The sequence below is a fragment of the Mirounga angustirostris genome, unplaced genomic scaffold (assembly GCF_029215605.1).
Source record: "Mirounga angustirostris isolate CCGP_5_RB_7025 unplaced genomic scaffold, mMirAng1.0.hap1 SCAF_2, whole genome shotgun sequence".
NCBI lineage: Eukaryota > Metazoa > Chordata > Mammalia > Carnivora > Phocidae > Mirounga > Mirounga angustirostris.
Genome location: NW_026991710.1, coordinates 84,499,466 through 84,516,565, shown reverse-complemented (window position 1 = coordinate 84,516,565; position 17,100 = coordinate 84,499,466). Strand labels below are relative to the sequence as shown.

At 40.6% G+C, this 17,100-nt stretch overlaps 1 protein-coding gene and 1 pseudogene across 7 annotated transcripts in view; one reads left to right on the top strand and one right to left on the bottom strand.

Moving 5' to 3' along the window:
- Positions 1–56: 56 nt before the first annotated feature.
- The window catches only part of MANBA (mannosidase beta), a 110,711-nt gene continuing 93,667 nt past the window's right edge, over positions 57–17,100 (top strand). For 3 of the 7 annotated variants that reach the window (XR_010409485.1, XM_064584877.1, XM_064584878.1), the window contains exons 1-2: positions 57–310; positions 16,054–16,148. Coding sequence is in view for 3 of the 7 variants with exons in the window: in XM_064584877.1 (XP_064440947.1) it covers positions 134–310; positions 16,054–16,148 (272 nt within the window). In the remaining 4 variants the exon portion in view is untranslated. Of the gene's footprint in view, positions 311–11,456; positions 11,621–16,053; positions 16,149–17,100 lie in introns of all 7 variants that reach the window. The other 4 variants (XM_064584879.1, XM_064584880.1, XM_064584875.1 and 1 more) reach the window with 3 other exon arrangements.
- On the bottom strand, positions 8,055–9,825 carry LOC123847711 (heterogeneous nuclear ribonucleoprotein D-like; annotated as a pseudogene).

The following is a 17,100-nucleotide window of genomic DNA, read 5'->3' as shown; positions in this document are numbered from 1 at the left end:
GGGCCAGGGCGGTCCCAGCCGCTCAGCTGACCTGGGGGCGGGGCCCGGGCGGCGAGAGCGAGAGCCCGGCTTCTTCCGAGGGAGCCGCGCTTCCGCGGCCTCCGATCCGGGTGCAGTAGCACCCGCCCCCGATATGCGCCTCCGCCTGCTTCTCCTGCTCGCCTTGTGCGGAGCGGGCCCCACTGCCTTGGGACGCAGCCTCAGCTTGCGGGGAAGCTGGAGGATCCGCAGCGGGAACGGCTCGCTGGAGCTGCCGGGGAGGGTCCCCGGTTGCGTGCACAGCGCCCTGTTGCAGCGGGGCCTCATCCAGGTACTGTGTGCGGCCGCCCGGCCGGAACCTGCACCCGCATGCCCCTCGCGCTGAGAGGGGCCCAGGAACGGCTTGGCAAACCCCAGGCTTTAGGCTGTGTTCCTGGGTTTGGCCCTAACTTTCCCTTTGCGTCTTGTGGTCTGGGGCGGGGAAATGCTGAGGCCATTTATGTACTGTTGGCGGAGAGCACCTCTGGGGTCGGCTTGGTGGAGACGGACCGACCCAGTGTGGGACATCACTGATTCTGGAAGGCGGAAGTTCATACAGGGCATACAGTATTTCTGCTGGCGGTTTTCCTATTGCGATAGTTCTCCACTGTAGAGTGTATAGAAAGGACTTGTTACTGACAAAGCATAAGGCAGGGGCTTACTGTTTTACTATATGGACACTTCAGGGGACAATAGCTTTGCTAAGTGTTAGAGTTGTATTCAGTAATGTCTTAGTTTTTCTCTTTCGCTTGTAGACCTCAGGGAGTCGGACTGGGGATTGATGCCACCCTCCTAGGGTGAGGAAGATGAGACATACAAATGTAAGGTTAGGATTATTAGTACTAGTGTAAAGGCTAAATAATTTTTAAGGCTGATTGGGATATGAAGAAAGATGCCATTTCCTCTCAGGGCACGTGATACGTGTGTGTGTGTGTGTGTGTGTCTTAACAGATGCTCCAATTTATAGACTCCTTGTGGAGGATTGTGGAGGACGGTTTTCTATTTGGCTGCCTGTGTGCAGAGGTTTGCAAACAGACTTTCCCACCTTCCACTGTTTTTGTGCACTGTTCCATCAGCTGCATGTGGCTTTCTCATTCTTTAATCATTCTTGCCTGGGACAAGATGTACTTGATACATTGTCCCAGCCCCTGTAACATCTCTACAAGAGTAGATCTTCTTAACTGCATTTTATGGATGATAGGGAGTTATGGAACCCAGAGAAGTTAGAGAATTTACCCAAAATCACAAAGCAACTAAGTGGCAGAAGTGGAAGTCTAGCCCAGGCTGGCCTGACTCCATTCCATAGCCTGCGTTCTCAACGTTACTACCCTTACCGTGGTGTTTTGAAAAATTATGATATTCCTGTGGTTGACTATGAGGAATATCATTCACAGTTTACTTAAATGACAGGATCATCAAGTAGGGTTATGCAAAATTTCTGATCTGGTACACATTAGCTTTTTTTCAAGAAATATATATCAGAAAGGAAGTGAATCTTGTAAATGACACTGACCATAGTCCAGTTTATTTTTTAAAATAACTAATTCTCAAATTTAGGTACGTTAACTACTTTTGGTTAACAAAAAGACATAGACATAGACATAGACCACAGCTGACCTTGGTACCCTGAGGCTTCCCTCACACATGCTTTGAGAATGCCTGTGTTTATTTTGCAGGGTCTCTCCTTGCCTCATTTTACTGAAAAATTAAGGGCAGTAAGAAATAATTAGTGGCTTTAGCAAATCAGATGATTATTCCATGTTACAAGGCTACATATTAAGAAACAGTGTTTGGTTACTAGCTAATGAGAAGGAGGTTGTCAGAGTATGAAATAACTGACTTTTCCTCATGGAAATAATTTACGGTGTTTGTTAAATATGTTCAGAAATTCTTAGAAAAACTTTAAGTTCAATAAGGTATATGTGGGTTTTAAATGGTAGTGGGATGAGAGGTCGGGGTGGCTTTTGGGGATTGCGGAACTCTGGGCCTGATCATCAGCAACATCGTTATTACTGAGTAATATGCTGCTGTTATTCCACCTGTTTCATTCCAACTTCCCTTCCTGGTGTTGGCCTCAGGAAATACTCTGTCGTTTAGAGCAGATACTGGACCTGATACTGTGTTTACACAGAGAACTTGAAACATATCTTGCCAAAGGTATTTACTTATTCATTCCCCTAATTACCTTATAAGTATTCGGTACTTCCAACATAACAGGCACTATTCAAAGTGCCTGAAATTGAGTGGTGAAGAAAACAAACTCTTTGTCCCAATAGGCATTCTAGTGGAGGAGATAGACAACAGACAAATTAATAGATAATATAATGGCAGGTGGTGCACGGAAAAGAAAGCCGATTAGAGGAAGCGAGGGTAGAAGGCTGGTTGGGAAGGACTGCTATTAGAATAAAGCGGTTAGGGGCGCCTGGGTGGCTCAGTCGTTAAGCGTCTGCCTTCAGCTCAGATCATGATCCCGGGGTCCTGGGATCGAGCCCCGCATCGGGCTCCCTGCTCCACGGGAAGCCTGCTTCTCCCTCTCCCACTCCCCCTGCTTGTGTTCCTGCTCTCGCTCTTTCTCTCTCTGTCAAATAAATAAATAAATAAAATCTTTAAAAAAAAAAAAAAGAATAAAGCGGTTAAAGATAGCCATTTTGATAAAGTGACTTTTAAGCAGAGATCTTTTTGATAAGTTCAGTTTTAAAAAGAAGTGGATTCCCAGCAAAGAGGGAAAAAAGATGAGTGTGGAGAGGGGAGAGGCCTTGAGGTGGGAATGTGCTTGACAAGTTCCAGGTGGCCAGTGTGGCTGGAACCCTGTGAGAAATCACGGAAGGGAATGTATTCAAAGAGGGCATCTGTAGCAGATCATGCAGGGCTTATAAGCCATGGGAAGCACGCTGGATTTTATTCTACATGTATCGGGAGTTTGGAGCATAGAGTTGCATGAATGGATCTGCCTGTTAGAAGGTCATTTTGGCTGTGTGAAGACCAAAATGCAACAGAATGGTAGCATGGACACTGAGTAGAGGACTAGTGCCCTTAAATGGGCAGGAGATGACTTCTTGCTTGGACCAAGGTGGTAGTGGTGAAATGGTGAGAAAGCTTGTGAGAACACATTTTAAATGTAGAACCAACAGGATTTGTTCAGTTGGATTTGTCAATGGATTGGGTGTGAGGTGTGAAAGAAAGAGGAGTCAAAGAAAACTTCAGGATTTTTTGGTCTGAGCAGTTAGTTTAATAGAATTCATCTTTACTGAGAGGCTCCTTTGGCCGGCCTTTGGTGTTTCATGGGTGACTTGTCTGTGTTTCCTATACAGAATCTAAATCTTAGGTGTCTTGGAGAGCCTTTGAGCTCCCTGATAAAGGTTATCATCCATTCATTCAGCCTACTGTTATACCACACACTAAATAAAGTATGCATTATAATAAAAAAGAAATGAATAAGACTCAGTTCCTGTTTTGTAGGAGGTCACATTCTTGTGAGGCAGAAAACGTAACTAATCACCATATGATATACTAAGTGCTTAGATAAGGGGACTCTTGTAAGAACATTCTCAGCTTTCCTATGCAATTCCTCAGTGGTGCAAGTTTGAAAAGCTTTTATTTTTAATTTTTTAAGATTTTATTTATTTATTTGTCAGAGAGAGAGAGAGCACAAACAGGGGGAATGGCAGGCAGAGGGAGAAGCAGGCTCCCGCCGAGCAAGGAGCTGGATGTGGGACTCGATCCCAGGACCCTGGGATCATGACCTGAGCCGAAGGCAGATGCCCAACCGACTGAGCCACCCAGGTGTCCCACATTTTTCTTTTTTTTTAGATAAAAGATTCTCAGTGTGCCAAAATTAGAAAATATAGATGAGAAGAAGAAAACTTGGAAACCTGGCTTTCAGAGATAACTACTATTAAAATTTAAAAATATATCCATTCAGAACTTTTCTGTCTATACATATTTTTGATAATTATTTAAATATACAGTGTAACAAGGGGCGCCTGACTGGCTCAGTCGGTGGAGCCTGGGACTCTTGATCTCAGGGTCGTGAGTTCGATCCCCATGTTGGGTGTGGAGATTAAATATACAGTGTAACAAAATTTTTATATAGAATATTTTTGATGGTTTTACATATGATAAACATATTTCTACAAACCATGTTTAAGGGCTCTTTTTGATTTCATTGTATATATTTGCTATCATATGATCAATCACTTACTGTTGGATAGTTATCTGACTTGATTTTTTCTATTCTTTTTTTTTTTTTTAATTTTATTTATTTATTTGACAGAGAAAGACACAGCGAGAGAAGGAACACAAACAGGGAGTGGGAGAGGGAGAAGCAGACTCCCTGCTGAGCAGGGAGCCCCATGTGGGACTCGATCCCGGGACTCCAGGATCATGACCTGAGCCGAAGGCAGTCGCTTAACCAACTGAGCCACCCAGGCGCCCAATTTTTTCTATTCTTTGATAAAGATCCTCTTGACTAAATTTTATTTAGCGTATATCCTTATTTTCTTAGACATTTCTTAGAAGTGCAATTGCTGATTAAAAGGGTATGCACTTTTTTAGCCTTTTAATATGTACTTATGAGTTTTTCTCAATAAAAACTAACAGTTTTACATTCCCATCATCATTTTATCAGAGTGCTCATTTTAGGTGCTAGATTTGGACGTTATTCTATTTATTTAGTTTTTAAAAAGATTTATTTATTTATTTTAGAGAGAGAGTGCAGGCGCATGTGAGTGGAGGGAGGGGCAGAGGGAGAGGGAGAGAGAGAATCTCAAGCAGACTCCCGCTGAGTAGGGAGACTTGGTTGGGGGCGGGGGTGCTCAATCCCAAAACCCTGAGATCATGACCTGAGCCAAAATCTTGAGTGGGACACTCAGCTGACTGAGCCACCCAGGTGCCCCATTTGGACATTATTATTATTATTATTTTTTAAGATTTTATTTATTTATTTGACAGAGAGAGATAGAGCAGGAACACAAGCAGGGGGAGTGGGAGAGGGAGAAGCGGGCTTCCCGCCTCAGCAGGGAGCCCGATGCAGGGCTCGATCCCAGGACCCTGGGATCATGACCTGAACCGAAGGCAGATGCCCAACGACTGAGCCACCCAGGCTCCCCTGGACATTATTTTAAAAAGCAAAACTAAACACAATTTATAGTGAGGTTGAACATCTTTTATGTGTTTATTTCATGTTTATTGGTGATTTGGGGTTATTTACTCATGTTTTTTATTTTTCTGTTGGCTATTCATCTTTTAAAATACAGATTTGTTAGACCTCTTGTTATATATTTTCAAAATGTCTCTTTTGTTAATGATTTATTTTGTCATATAGCTGTTTTAAAGTTTTATATATTGAAAATCTTGTAAGGTTTTTTCCTTTTATGATTGTTTCGGTCTTCGATATTATACTTCAGAAGTAATTCCCTCTTTCCCAATTAAATAAATATTTACAATTATTTCCCTTTTTTAGTATCTTTATAATTCCCTTACATGTTTAAAATATTGATCCATTTGAGTTTTTCAAATGGTTGGTTTTTATATCCCATAATTTAACAATTTCTCTTTTGTTCACTGATATAAAACGTTACTTTTTCATGTATAAAATTCTCATATACTGATAATTTTCTTATTCCCTCTCAAAATTATTTTTTAAAGAATTATAAATGTTTAATGCTTCTTGAACAAAAAATTGATGCACAAAAATATAAAATATAAAGAACAAGGGAAAAACAATAAAAAGCATACTACAAAGCAGAAGTAACCACTGTATAATTTTTTATGTGTATCTTTCCAGATTTTTCTAAGTATATACAAATACAGTAATATGAAATCAATTCCTGAAATGGTTTTGTAAGTACTTCTTCATTTAAAATATATGGTGAACATATTTCTGTATCTATGTGTCTATAAGTATAGATCTAGAATAATTTTTAATAACTACATAGACTCCATTATGAAGATGTGTTCATATTTGAAATCTACACTTAAAAATAGAAGAGAATATATTATAAATATATGAATATACACATATACTAAAAAATGGTAGGCACCAAATGCTTAGGACTTTTTCTCTAAATTTTATGATTGTCTTATATCCTTCTTATGTAATTGAGACAAATGATCAGAGAAGACTTTTTAGATGTGTAAATTTGTAAAATATAAATGTTAAGAGATTATATCGTGGTAGCTATACATGTGATTAATAAGTTAGTCTTAATCATTCTGTCCTAGGAGCTGTCGTTCTGTCCTATGAGCCACGAGTCTGTCAATGGAGGCACTAATCTGCCGATTATCACTCATCAATAAATTCTAATAAAATATGTGCATCAGTGTGGATAAATGTGTATTTTTGAACTCTTGAAGTAGCCAAGAGGCAACTGTCATGTAGATATACTTTTAAAACTTTTTGTTATGGTAAATTTCAAACAAATACCAAAGAAAGTAGCAAGTGAACTCCCATTTACCCACCACCCTGCCTTCAATATAGTTCATTTTATTTCTTCCTCCATTCACTATGCACCCCCCTTATTTTAAAGCAGTCCTAGACATCACATCATTTCATCCTCAAACATTTCACTATGGATCTCTAAGTATAATACCATTATCACCCATTTGAATATTTTTGTTGTGTTTCAGAGGAGGAAGTCTCATGATTATGGTCCCAAATGACCAAATATAAATTTATCCTTAAATAGAAGGTACTTTTTCTGGTGTCTGTACTCACCTTCTATGAAAGACTTAAAAATGGAATATTTGATTTTATTTGATCATTTTATGATGCAAAATGATCTCAAAAGCTTCTAGGAAAGGAGTCATTTAAAGGTCTGGATGTTTGGGGCGCCTGGGTGGCTCAGTTGGTTAAGCCACTGCCTTCGGCTCAGGTCATGATCCTGGAGTCCCTGGATCGAGTCCCGCATTGGGCTCCCTGCTCTGCGGGGAGCCTGCTTCTCCCTCTGACCCTCCCCCCTTTCATGCTCTCTCTCTCTATCTCATTCTCTCTCTCAAATAAATAAATAAAATCTTTAAAAAAAAAGAGGTCTGGATGTTTTCTAAAAGTTTGACTGCTTAAATGATGTGTGACATTAAGGAGATAAATTAGTTTAGGACTCTATTTGAAGTTTAAGTTTGAGCAGAAACAGTCATTCAGTTTTGAGGAAGAGAGAACCCTGAGGTTTTTAAGCCTTCTTTAAAAAAAAAAAAAGATAGCTTTAGAAAATCCTGATCCTTAAACCTGGACATAATGCTTCTTCGTTTAATGCCTTGTGGGGTGTGTTTGCTTGTGAAGAGGATTTGCTTCTCATGGCCCAACACTGGGAATCAAAGGAACATCTGAGAGTTGAATTTTTAGGTAAGGGCTGGTTGGTCTTTGTCACATGTAAGTGTACATAGTCAACCTAGGCTATGAGACTCATCTTCATGTAATAATGATTTAATGTCCTCCATGTGCATTGCACTATCCTTGACCCTCTCAGGTGCACCTGATCTTACAATTCCCACCACAAGGTTATCATTTCTTACACTGACTGAGGCTCAGAGAAGTTATGGCCTAAGATCATTGCATCTATTAAACGGTGGGACAAGGATTCAACCCACATCTTTTCACATCCCATATTGCCTGTTGGCAAGAATAAATAGTAAGCAAAGAGAACAATTACTGTTTTAATTTAAAGATGTCTAGTGAAAACAGTGACGAGCACAATATACTGTTCAAAATATACCACCAAAAGCATCCCATTTGCTAAAAGTTCTTGATAAATGCAAGCAGGTCCTGAGGGTCAGTCCACACATCCCTTCTTCTCTGTTCTCCGTCTCTTGGAAGTCTCTTAGTTTCTGCTGTTTGTGCGAGAACTGTGTGGCTCTGTGCCAGAATTGCTCCACGGCCTTAATCTCTAACTCTGTCCTCTCCTGATTTGTGGCTGGAAATTCTGCTCCACTCTTCCACCTGAATGTCTTCATTCAATTCTCTTTCAATTCTCTTCTTTCAATTCTCCCAAATCCTTAGTTTCTCTTCTTTTATCCATTTTTTTTCTTTTGACAATCACATAAGGAAGCATGCATTTGAGGTTTAACATGAAATCATACAAATAAAATTTGTATAAACCCAAATCCACATCGAGTCATAGCACAGATAGCAAAAGACAAAGTAAAAACAAAGAAAACTAACTGGCGGCTATATACAGTTGGACACAGTTGTGTCTTGCACACTAGAAAGTCTTTTACAAAATAATCATCTTAGATCAACAGAAGACCAGTCTTCAATGTCGTCCTGCAAGATGGGTTAACTTTAGCAATCTCCTCCGGTTTTCTCCAACGTCCTCCTTTAGTATGGCTGGTCATTGTTTTGGTGATTGCCACCCCCTCGAGACGCCTTGCCCTGAGTGCTCTGTTGGCCACTGTAGTCTGCGTATCCCTAGTTCCCATAGTTACACCCACTATAATCATAGCCGCCATAGCCACTATAGTTTTGATCACCACCATAAGCACGACTGTAATTTCCATATCCTTGATCATAATAGTTATTAAATCCGTGGTTCCAGTTTTGGCCCTGACCTCGTCCACGACCCCTAGTACCACCTCGTCCACCAGCTGCAGCACCTCTTCCTCCTTTTTGTTGTTGCTGTTGCTGCCCGTATACCTCTTTGGGTTGTGCAACTTTGATTTCACACTTCCCAGAACCAATCTGATGATATCTGCTTTCTAACAATTTCTTTACTGGCTCTTCGTCTGTATATGTCCTACAGATAAAACAAAATCCTCTTCTTTCATTTGTTTTTGTATCCATGGCAAGTTCAATATTTTCAATCTCTCCAAAGGCTCCAAAATCGTCTTTAATTTGTTCTTCAGAAGTATCTGGGCTCAATCCACCCACAAAAAACCTTTTTGGGGGGGTTCTTTCCCTTTTAAAGCTTTGGCCCTTTTGGGGGTCTATCAATTTGCCATCCAATTTGTGTTCTTTCAGTTCCCAAACCTTATCAACACTAGCAGCATCTCTGAAAAGCACAAATCCAAATCCTCTCGATCTTCCAGTCACTGTTGTAATTGTGCAGTCTACAACTGGCCCAAATCGAGACAAATATACAGTCCGACCTTCCTTGCTTGCCTCCCAGCTCAAACCTCCAATGAACACTCTCCCGTCATGCTGCTGACTCTTGCTCGCGTTGATCTTGGATCCCTCCGCGACCTTGCTCGCGTTGATCTTGGATCCCTCCGCGACCTTGCTCGCGTTGATCTTGGATCCCTCCGCGACCTTGCTCGCGTTGATCTTGGATCCCTCCGCGACCTTGCTCGCGTTGATCTTGGATCCCTCCGCGACCTTGCTCGCGTTGATCTTGGATCCCTCCGCGACCTTGCTCGCGTTGATCTTGGATCCCTCCGCGACCTTGCTCGCGTTGATCTTGGATCCCTCCGCGACCTTGCTCGTTGATCTTGGATCCCTCCGCGACCTTGCTCGCGTTGATCTTGGATCCCTCCGCGACCTTGCTCGTTGATCTTGGATCCCTCCGCGACCTTGCTCGCGTTGATCTTGGATCCCTCCGCGACCTTGCTCGTTGATCTTGGATCCCTCCGCGACCTTGCTCGCGTTGATCTTGGATCCCTCCGCGACTTCCTCTCCGTTGCCGCACTCGTTCATGGCCGCCACGGTGGCGGAGTTGTCGGCCGGGGGGTGGCGGGTAGTGCGGCTCGCGGCAGCGGCAGCGGCGCGGCCGAGCGTCGGAGGGAGCTGGGCTTAAAATGGCGGCGGAAGAGCCTTTTATCCGTTTCTAAGAAAAGCACCAGCATTTTCTCGGTGAAGGAGGCCTGGAATTTTGATGCCATTTTTGTTTCTTCCCGCTCAAGTAGTGTGTTGCTACTTGTTGGATTTTGTAGGTCCAACCTACAACATCGTGTAACCGTTCCTGCCTAGTCATTTGTACTGCTATCAACCTAGCTTACTGTTTTCTTTTTTAAAAAGAGGTCAACTAATTTTAAGGACTTTTATGAGACTGATGCGCTACCTACTGCGCTAACGAGGCACCTTAAGGACTTTTAGAAATAGGTAAAGGATATACAGTTGATCCTCAAACTGTGTGGGTCCACTTACGCTCAGGTTTTTTTCAGTAAATACAGTACTGCAAACGTATTTTCTCTTCCTTGTGATTTTCTTAGTAACACTCTCATTTCTCTAGCTTACTTTATTGTAGGAATGCAGTACATGCAATACATAGACAAAGCCTGTTAATTGACTGTTTATGTTATTGGTAAGGTTTCTGGTCAATAGTAGGCTATTAGTGGTTAATTTTGAGGAGTCAAAAGTTAATAAGCAGATTTTTGACTGCATGGGGTTTAGGAACACCGTATTGTTAACTGTACCCCCAAGGGTTAATTGTAACGATTAAAAAAAAAATTTAAAGGTGGGATACGTAATGAAAGCAAGTATCCTTGCATCCCTGTCTCCTAGTTTTCTAGTTCCCTTCCACAGAAACAACCACTGTTAACCAGATTCTTGTGTGTATTCATGTATCTTGTGATATGTCTATATACGTAATAGATTTATCTACATTTCTCTCCACAGATGATCACCTTCTATGTATATTGTTTGGTACCGACTTTTTTCTTTAACTTGACATATCCTAGAAGTCATTTCAGATCAGTACCTATAACAGTTAACGATAGCTATCATTTGTTGAATGCTTGCTATACGCAATGAATAGTTCTAAGCACTCTCCACATGTTACCTCTTGCAATTTTCATACTGATCCTGGGAGGTACTATTATTATCCCTGTTCTAGAACTGAGAAAACAGAAGTATAAAGGTGTTACATGAGCTTCCCAGGATCCCACGGGTATTAGGGCTGAGCTGGGACTTGAACTCATGCAAACAAGGTTGCTCCCCACTGCTGCTCTTACCTGTCAGCTCTTACCCCCGCCCCCCAGCTCAAGCTTCATCTCAGAGGCAGGAATTACGGCTGTGGATCTGTTCAACTGTCCAACCTTGCTCCCTGAGCAAGTGTGATCAGTGGCTCCTCTGACCCTTCATGTCAGGCAAGAATCTCTCTCCGGGCATTTATGCTAATCTTTCATGAGTTCTAGCCTGGCGCTGTGGAGTGGGCTAAGAAAAGCATCTTGTCTCTCCTTTTAAATTCTCTTTGGTCAGAAAACAAGGAGTTTCCTTAACTTGCAACCCCTTTTTACCTAGAGCTGTGGTAGACATGAAGCAATATTTACTAGTTTAAGGATTTTAGGCAAAAATGATGTTAGGGCCAACCAAAATGTTTTGACTCATGAACTTGAGTTCTTGTACCTGTGCATCTTCTGAAGTAAGAATCGTAGCTGAAGCTCCTTTGGGCGATGGACAAACTGAGGATTGGAGAGTGCAGCTTCTTCGGAATGGAACACATAAATACCTTTATGTAGGTTAGAGGAGCTTAGCTTCCTATGAACATTTTTTTCTTCTTTTTACTATATAGTATCCAATACATGGAAAGTTATATGCCCATGTGTGTGTGATTTTTAAAGTCTAATAATCAAGTGACTACCCATGCACCTGCCATCAAGTTTATGAGCCTGCACATAGCTAACATTGTTGCAATCACCTTGCCTCTTCCAGTCCCATCATCTACCTCCCCCTAAGGTAACTACTATCCTGAATTACCATTTTATTGCTTTTTACAAATTAAGTTTTTACCAAATATCTGTATATCTTAATATATTGTTTACTCAATATATTGTTTTCTTTTGCTCATTTTTAAATAAATGTGTTCTTAAACTTTATTTTTTTTGCCTAAGGGTCCAAGAAAATATCTATGTATGAAACAGTTGCAAAGACTTCCTTTTCTCTATTTAACTCCATTTGAAGTAATTATGTCTGGGATAGAATCAGTCATTGGATTGAAGCAGAATTGGGGAGTGGAAAAGCTATACCTGGTTAAGGAATTTATCTATAAGCAGTTATAACAGATGAAGTTCAGAAGCTTACAGAGAAAAACGAGACCGATAATGTCATTTGTATGGTGTGATGCCACATAGTTTGTTGATAGACAGGAAGCATGGTAAATGCCAATTATAAATAACTAGCACAGGCTTTATATAGCATGTTTATCTCCTGGTTCCCGCGTAGTAGAAGCACTGACATTGTAACTATTGGTGGTTTTTGTTAATGGCAGTATTAGGTAATGATTGAGCGTGTGGACTCTGGAGCCAGATGTCCTGGGGTGAATCAGTGCTCCAGCACTTCATTTAACTTTAAGCTTTGGACTGTTTGTTACTAAATGGAAATGATGATTATACCTCTCCCCTTGGGTCAGGTGATCATCTGGTGTAAAACTGTAAGTGCGTGTGGCAGGAGGCACTGTAGGATAGTTTAAAGAATGCAGACCTTGGTGTTAGACTGAGTTGGTTTAGTTCCTGGATGTACTGCTTAGTTGTGGGACGTCAGGAGTGGAATCTTTTGGAGCTCTAGTTTCTTCCTCTGTAAATGGTATTTACTGCATATGTTTCTTATGAAGATAAGAGTATGTGAGTACCTATCTTGGACAACAAATGATACTTCTATTGTTTTTTAGGGCTCATGGGTTTGCTTAACAACTCAGTGACTTACATGATATCTTAGTCATCAGGTGTAACACTGAACTGCTGTTAGCTTTATTTAATTCATTTTTTGTTTGTTTTCAGTTTTCAATTTTTTAATCAGTGCTGTGAAGGACATCCTAAATGCTAAATGAGACACAACAGAATATTTTTTTCTTCCAGTATTAAAAAAAAATGACATTAACAGATATTTTAAAGAAACTTCTATGTAATCAGGGTGGTGACCTTGAATAAAAAAAAAAAAAAAAAAACCTCTAATCATGTTCTTGATGTCTTATGATTTTACTTGGAAATTGCTTCCCACTCATGATAAACATTGTATACAGGCTTCTAAAATGTCCCTAAATGCGCATTATCATCTTTTTTTTTTTTTTTTTTGCCAGAACCAGTAATTCTGAGAGCCCAAACTAAAAAAGTGGTAAAAGGAAAAATATCAGACCCTACAAATGTCCCAGGGTTTGTCTTTAAATGGGAGAAAAATTTTAAAAAACACATGGAGCTTTCTAAAATGTCTTTAACAAGCTACCTTGGGAGTTCAGTTCAAAAACAGAAGTTGATGCACTAAAACAGATGTTTCAGTGTAGCTTTAAAAATCTTTGTAAGTACAGCCATGTGGAAGGATGATCCTGGATCAGAAGTTTTATTCCTGTGTATCTACATTAGGTACACATGCCTCATCTCCATTGTCAAAATTGTCTCTGTTATTTCCTCCAGTGTAGCGGTCATAAGCACTCTGGCCTTCCATATCCATATCCTCCAGGTCATCGTGTCTGCCACTCCCATAGCCCTGGTCCCTACCACCTCTAGACTAGATGCAACCTTGCCCCTGGGCCCCAAAGGCACCCCCTCTTGTTCCCCTGGCCGATTTGCCAGAGTGATCCATGTGGATCATGACCATCCAGGGACTCTCCATTCATGGCTCTTGTGGCATCTGAGACATGTTCTGGTTTGGTGAAGGTGATGAAATTAAAACCCCAGGATTGCTGAGTCTCACAAGTCCTTGACAACAACCACCTCAGAAATAGGACCAGAGCTGCCAAAGTGGGTCTTCCAGTCTGCTTATTGGTGTTGAAGTTGAGCCCTCTCACAAAAACCTTCCCTTCTTCAGAAGACATGGCAGTGAGTTTGAGTACTGCAAATTAAGCAGAAGGACCAGAAGAACAGCTATCATCGAGGAGCAGAGAGACTGGGCTGTTAGCTTTAAATAAGACTCAGAATTTTAATATGAGCAAAGGGGGTCAGACCAGTCTGGAATTAAATTAAGTTGGTTGCTTAGCATTTGGAATAGTTATTATAAATGTAATCTAAGGTTCTGCAGTCTTTATTTTAGGGGGTAAGATATTTTCCCTTAGAGGAAATTTTTTTTTAGTAGAGTCTATCTTTTGGAATAATTTTAGGTTCACAGCAAAATTGAATGAAAAATACAAACGTTTCCATATACACCTGCCTACACACACACATGCACAGCCTCCCCATTATCAACATCCCTCCACCAGAGTGGTACATTTGTTATCATCAGTGAACCTACACTGACACATCATTATCACCCAAAGTATATAATTTATAATAGAGTTCATTCTTGGTGTTATATATTCTGTGGGTTTTGACAAATATATTATGATATGTATTTACCATTATAGTATCATTTAGTGGAGTTTCACTGACTTCAAAATCTTCTGTGCTCTGCCGATTCACCCCCTCTCCCTTAATCCCTGGCAACCACTGATCTTTTTTTTTTTTTTAAGATTTACTTATTTATTAGAGAGAGAGAGATTGAAGGGGGGAGGGGCAGAGAGAGAGGAAGAGAGAGAGAATCTCAAGGAGAATCCCCGCTGCATGTAGAGCTCAGTGGGGCTTGATCTCACAACCCTGAGATCATGACCTGTGCCAAAACCAAGAGCCACCAACTGAGCCACCAGGTGCCCTGGCAACCACTGATCTTTTTAGAGTTAACATGGTTTTGCCTTCTCCAGAAGATCATGTAGTTGGAGTCATATAGTATGTAGCCTTTTCAGATTGGCTTCTTTCAAGTAAAAGAAAAATTTTAACCTCTACATTCTATTTGTCTAGAAAAAATATATCTGAGAAGCTTGCCTTCTTGAACTCAACAAGCAGCTTCCTTCAAGGGGCTGGGAGGCAGGAGGGGGACTTGTGCCCCGCAAGCCGGATCATAATCCAACCCCACGGCTTAGCAGGATGACATGTTGCAACTGCATTAGCCTTCACACCTTCCTTTTCATGATATTTTTAAGTGTATTGGAGTAAGTCCACAATATAGAGTTATAAATAAGGCTGCATGTGGCCCCTGGGTTGTAGTTTGCTGACCTGGTCTAGGATAATATAGGCGACCTGAAGTTTGTCAGTTTGATGGTATCTCTGCTGCTTGTGTATTCTCTGTAGAGGTCCTTTTTGTGCTCACGTTGTAAAGCTTGGTGAAAAATAGCTTTGGAAGTGCTAGGTGAATCCAAGGAGTGGGAGTTCTGCTGATGTTTGGGTAGGAGAGGAGAACCAGTCCCCCTTAGGCCAGTTGGGATAGTGGCAGCAATAAGCACGGTGAGAATAAAAGGGCTATAAGAGTGAGGGCCACTTGGGTGGCTCAGTAGTTTAAGCATCTACCTTTGGCTCAAGTCATGATTTCAGGGTCCTGGGATGGGGCTCCTGCGGGCTCCCTGCTCAGTGGGGAGCCTGCTTCTCCCTCTCCCTCTGCCACTCCCCCTGCTTGTGCTCTATCGCATGCTCTCTCTCTCTCTGTCAAATAAATAAATAAATAAATAAATAAATAAATAATCTTTTTTAAAAAAGGAAAAGACTGAGAGCCACACACCAGAAGTTCTGACTTTTATTCTCTGCTAATACCTCAGAGGTTCTTTGTTTGGTTTGAACAAGGGCAGGTAATTTTCATTTCCACACATGTTCTTATTGATAATGAAACTATGTTATTTCTATCTCAAAGCTCTTTCATTGAGGAATTTTGTTGGACTTTTTAAAAAAAAATTTTTAGAAGGGGGGGAAATCGGAGGGGTAGACGAACCATGAGAGATGATGGACTCTGAAAAACAAACTGAGGGTTCTAGAGGGGAGGGGGGTGGGAGGATGGGTTAGCCTGGTGATGGGTATTGAGGAGGGCACATTCTGTATGGAGCACTGGGTGTTATGCACAAACAATGAATCATGGACCACTACATCTAAAACTAATGATGTAATGTATGGGGATTAACATAAGAATAAAAAAAAATAATAATAAAAAAACATTTTTTAGTATTTTTTAGTTATCTGAATGCCATGTTAACTTTCTCGGAAGTTAAACAGATGGAGCTTTAGCCTTGAGGATGGGATGTGCCAGCATATGAAATGCTTATACTCCTAGGCCAAGAATTCATTAATTTTTAGGTGACAAATAGTTATTGTTAATTTTTTTTCCATTTTATTTCATTTATTTATTTTTGCATAATCATCTACCATAATTTTTATCAACAGGATCCTTACTACAGATTTAATGACCTTAACTACAGATGGATCTCCTTGGATAACTGGACTTATAGCAAGAAATTTAAAATCCCCTTTAACATTAGGTACGTTTGTGTGTATCTCTGTATCTACGTCTGTATTTATTTAGTTATTATTACTGATCTTTTTCTTTCTCTGCAATAATCTTTTGTTTGTTTAGGTTGCATGACAGAGAGTTGTGAGACTAAAGCCTTGTCTGATAAAAGTGAATATTTGATTTATGTTTTGATTTGTATGTAAGAATGGTGCCACTGATCATCAGTCATGAAATTAGGTCTTACTCAGTCATTCTTCCATGGGTTAGAATGGAGTCACCTACACCTAGTCAATTCTCTTATTTCCATTTCCTTCTCTCTGCCCCCCACCCCATAATCAATAGAGTGTGTGTATTTATAATTTGTCAAGTAGGATCTGAGATATATCATTTGTTCCATGTAGTGTTAACCAGCCATCGAAGCCATGGCATTGGCCGTATATTATGTCATGAAGCCATGAGGAAAAGCATAGTTCAGTTTCAGTAATGTTCCATGTAGCAGAAAGTAACCCAGTTATATCTACCACCATTATTGCTAAATAAAAAAATCTTCTGTCCCTTTTGTATGACTTTTTTTTGGGCGGGGGGTAATTATTTACTAGCCTCTTAAAAGAGAAATAAATCCAGAATGTGGTGCTCAACATCGCAACATTGCTGTGCTCCAGGCTCCTATTTCCAGATAATACTTAAAATATCTCTGTAAAGGGTTCTCTTTCATCTTGAACTCAGCATATCCAAAATTTAAACAATTGATTTTCCCACTTAAAGCTTACTTTCTATTGTAACAGTCTTATTGTTTCTCTTAATGTAATACCATTTTGCTGATCTTCTATGCCTAAGGTGTTTTTGGCTTATACTGTCTTTTCTTCATCTCTGTATGTGGTCTGAGTCTGAGTCCTGTTAATTTCTGCCTATCATTTTTCTTGATTCAGCCCCTTTCTCCTCATTCCCAGTTTCCACATTTGCCTAGGCCTTTGTTAGTG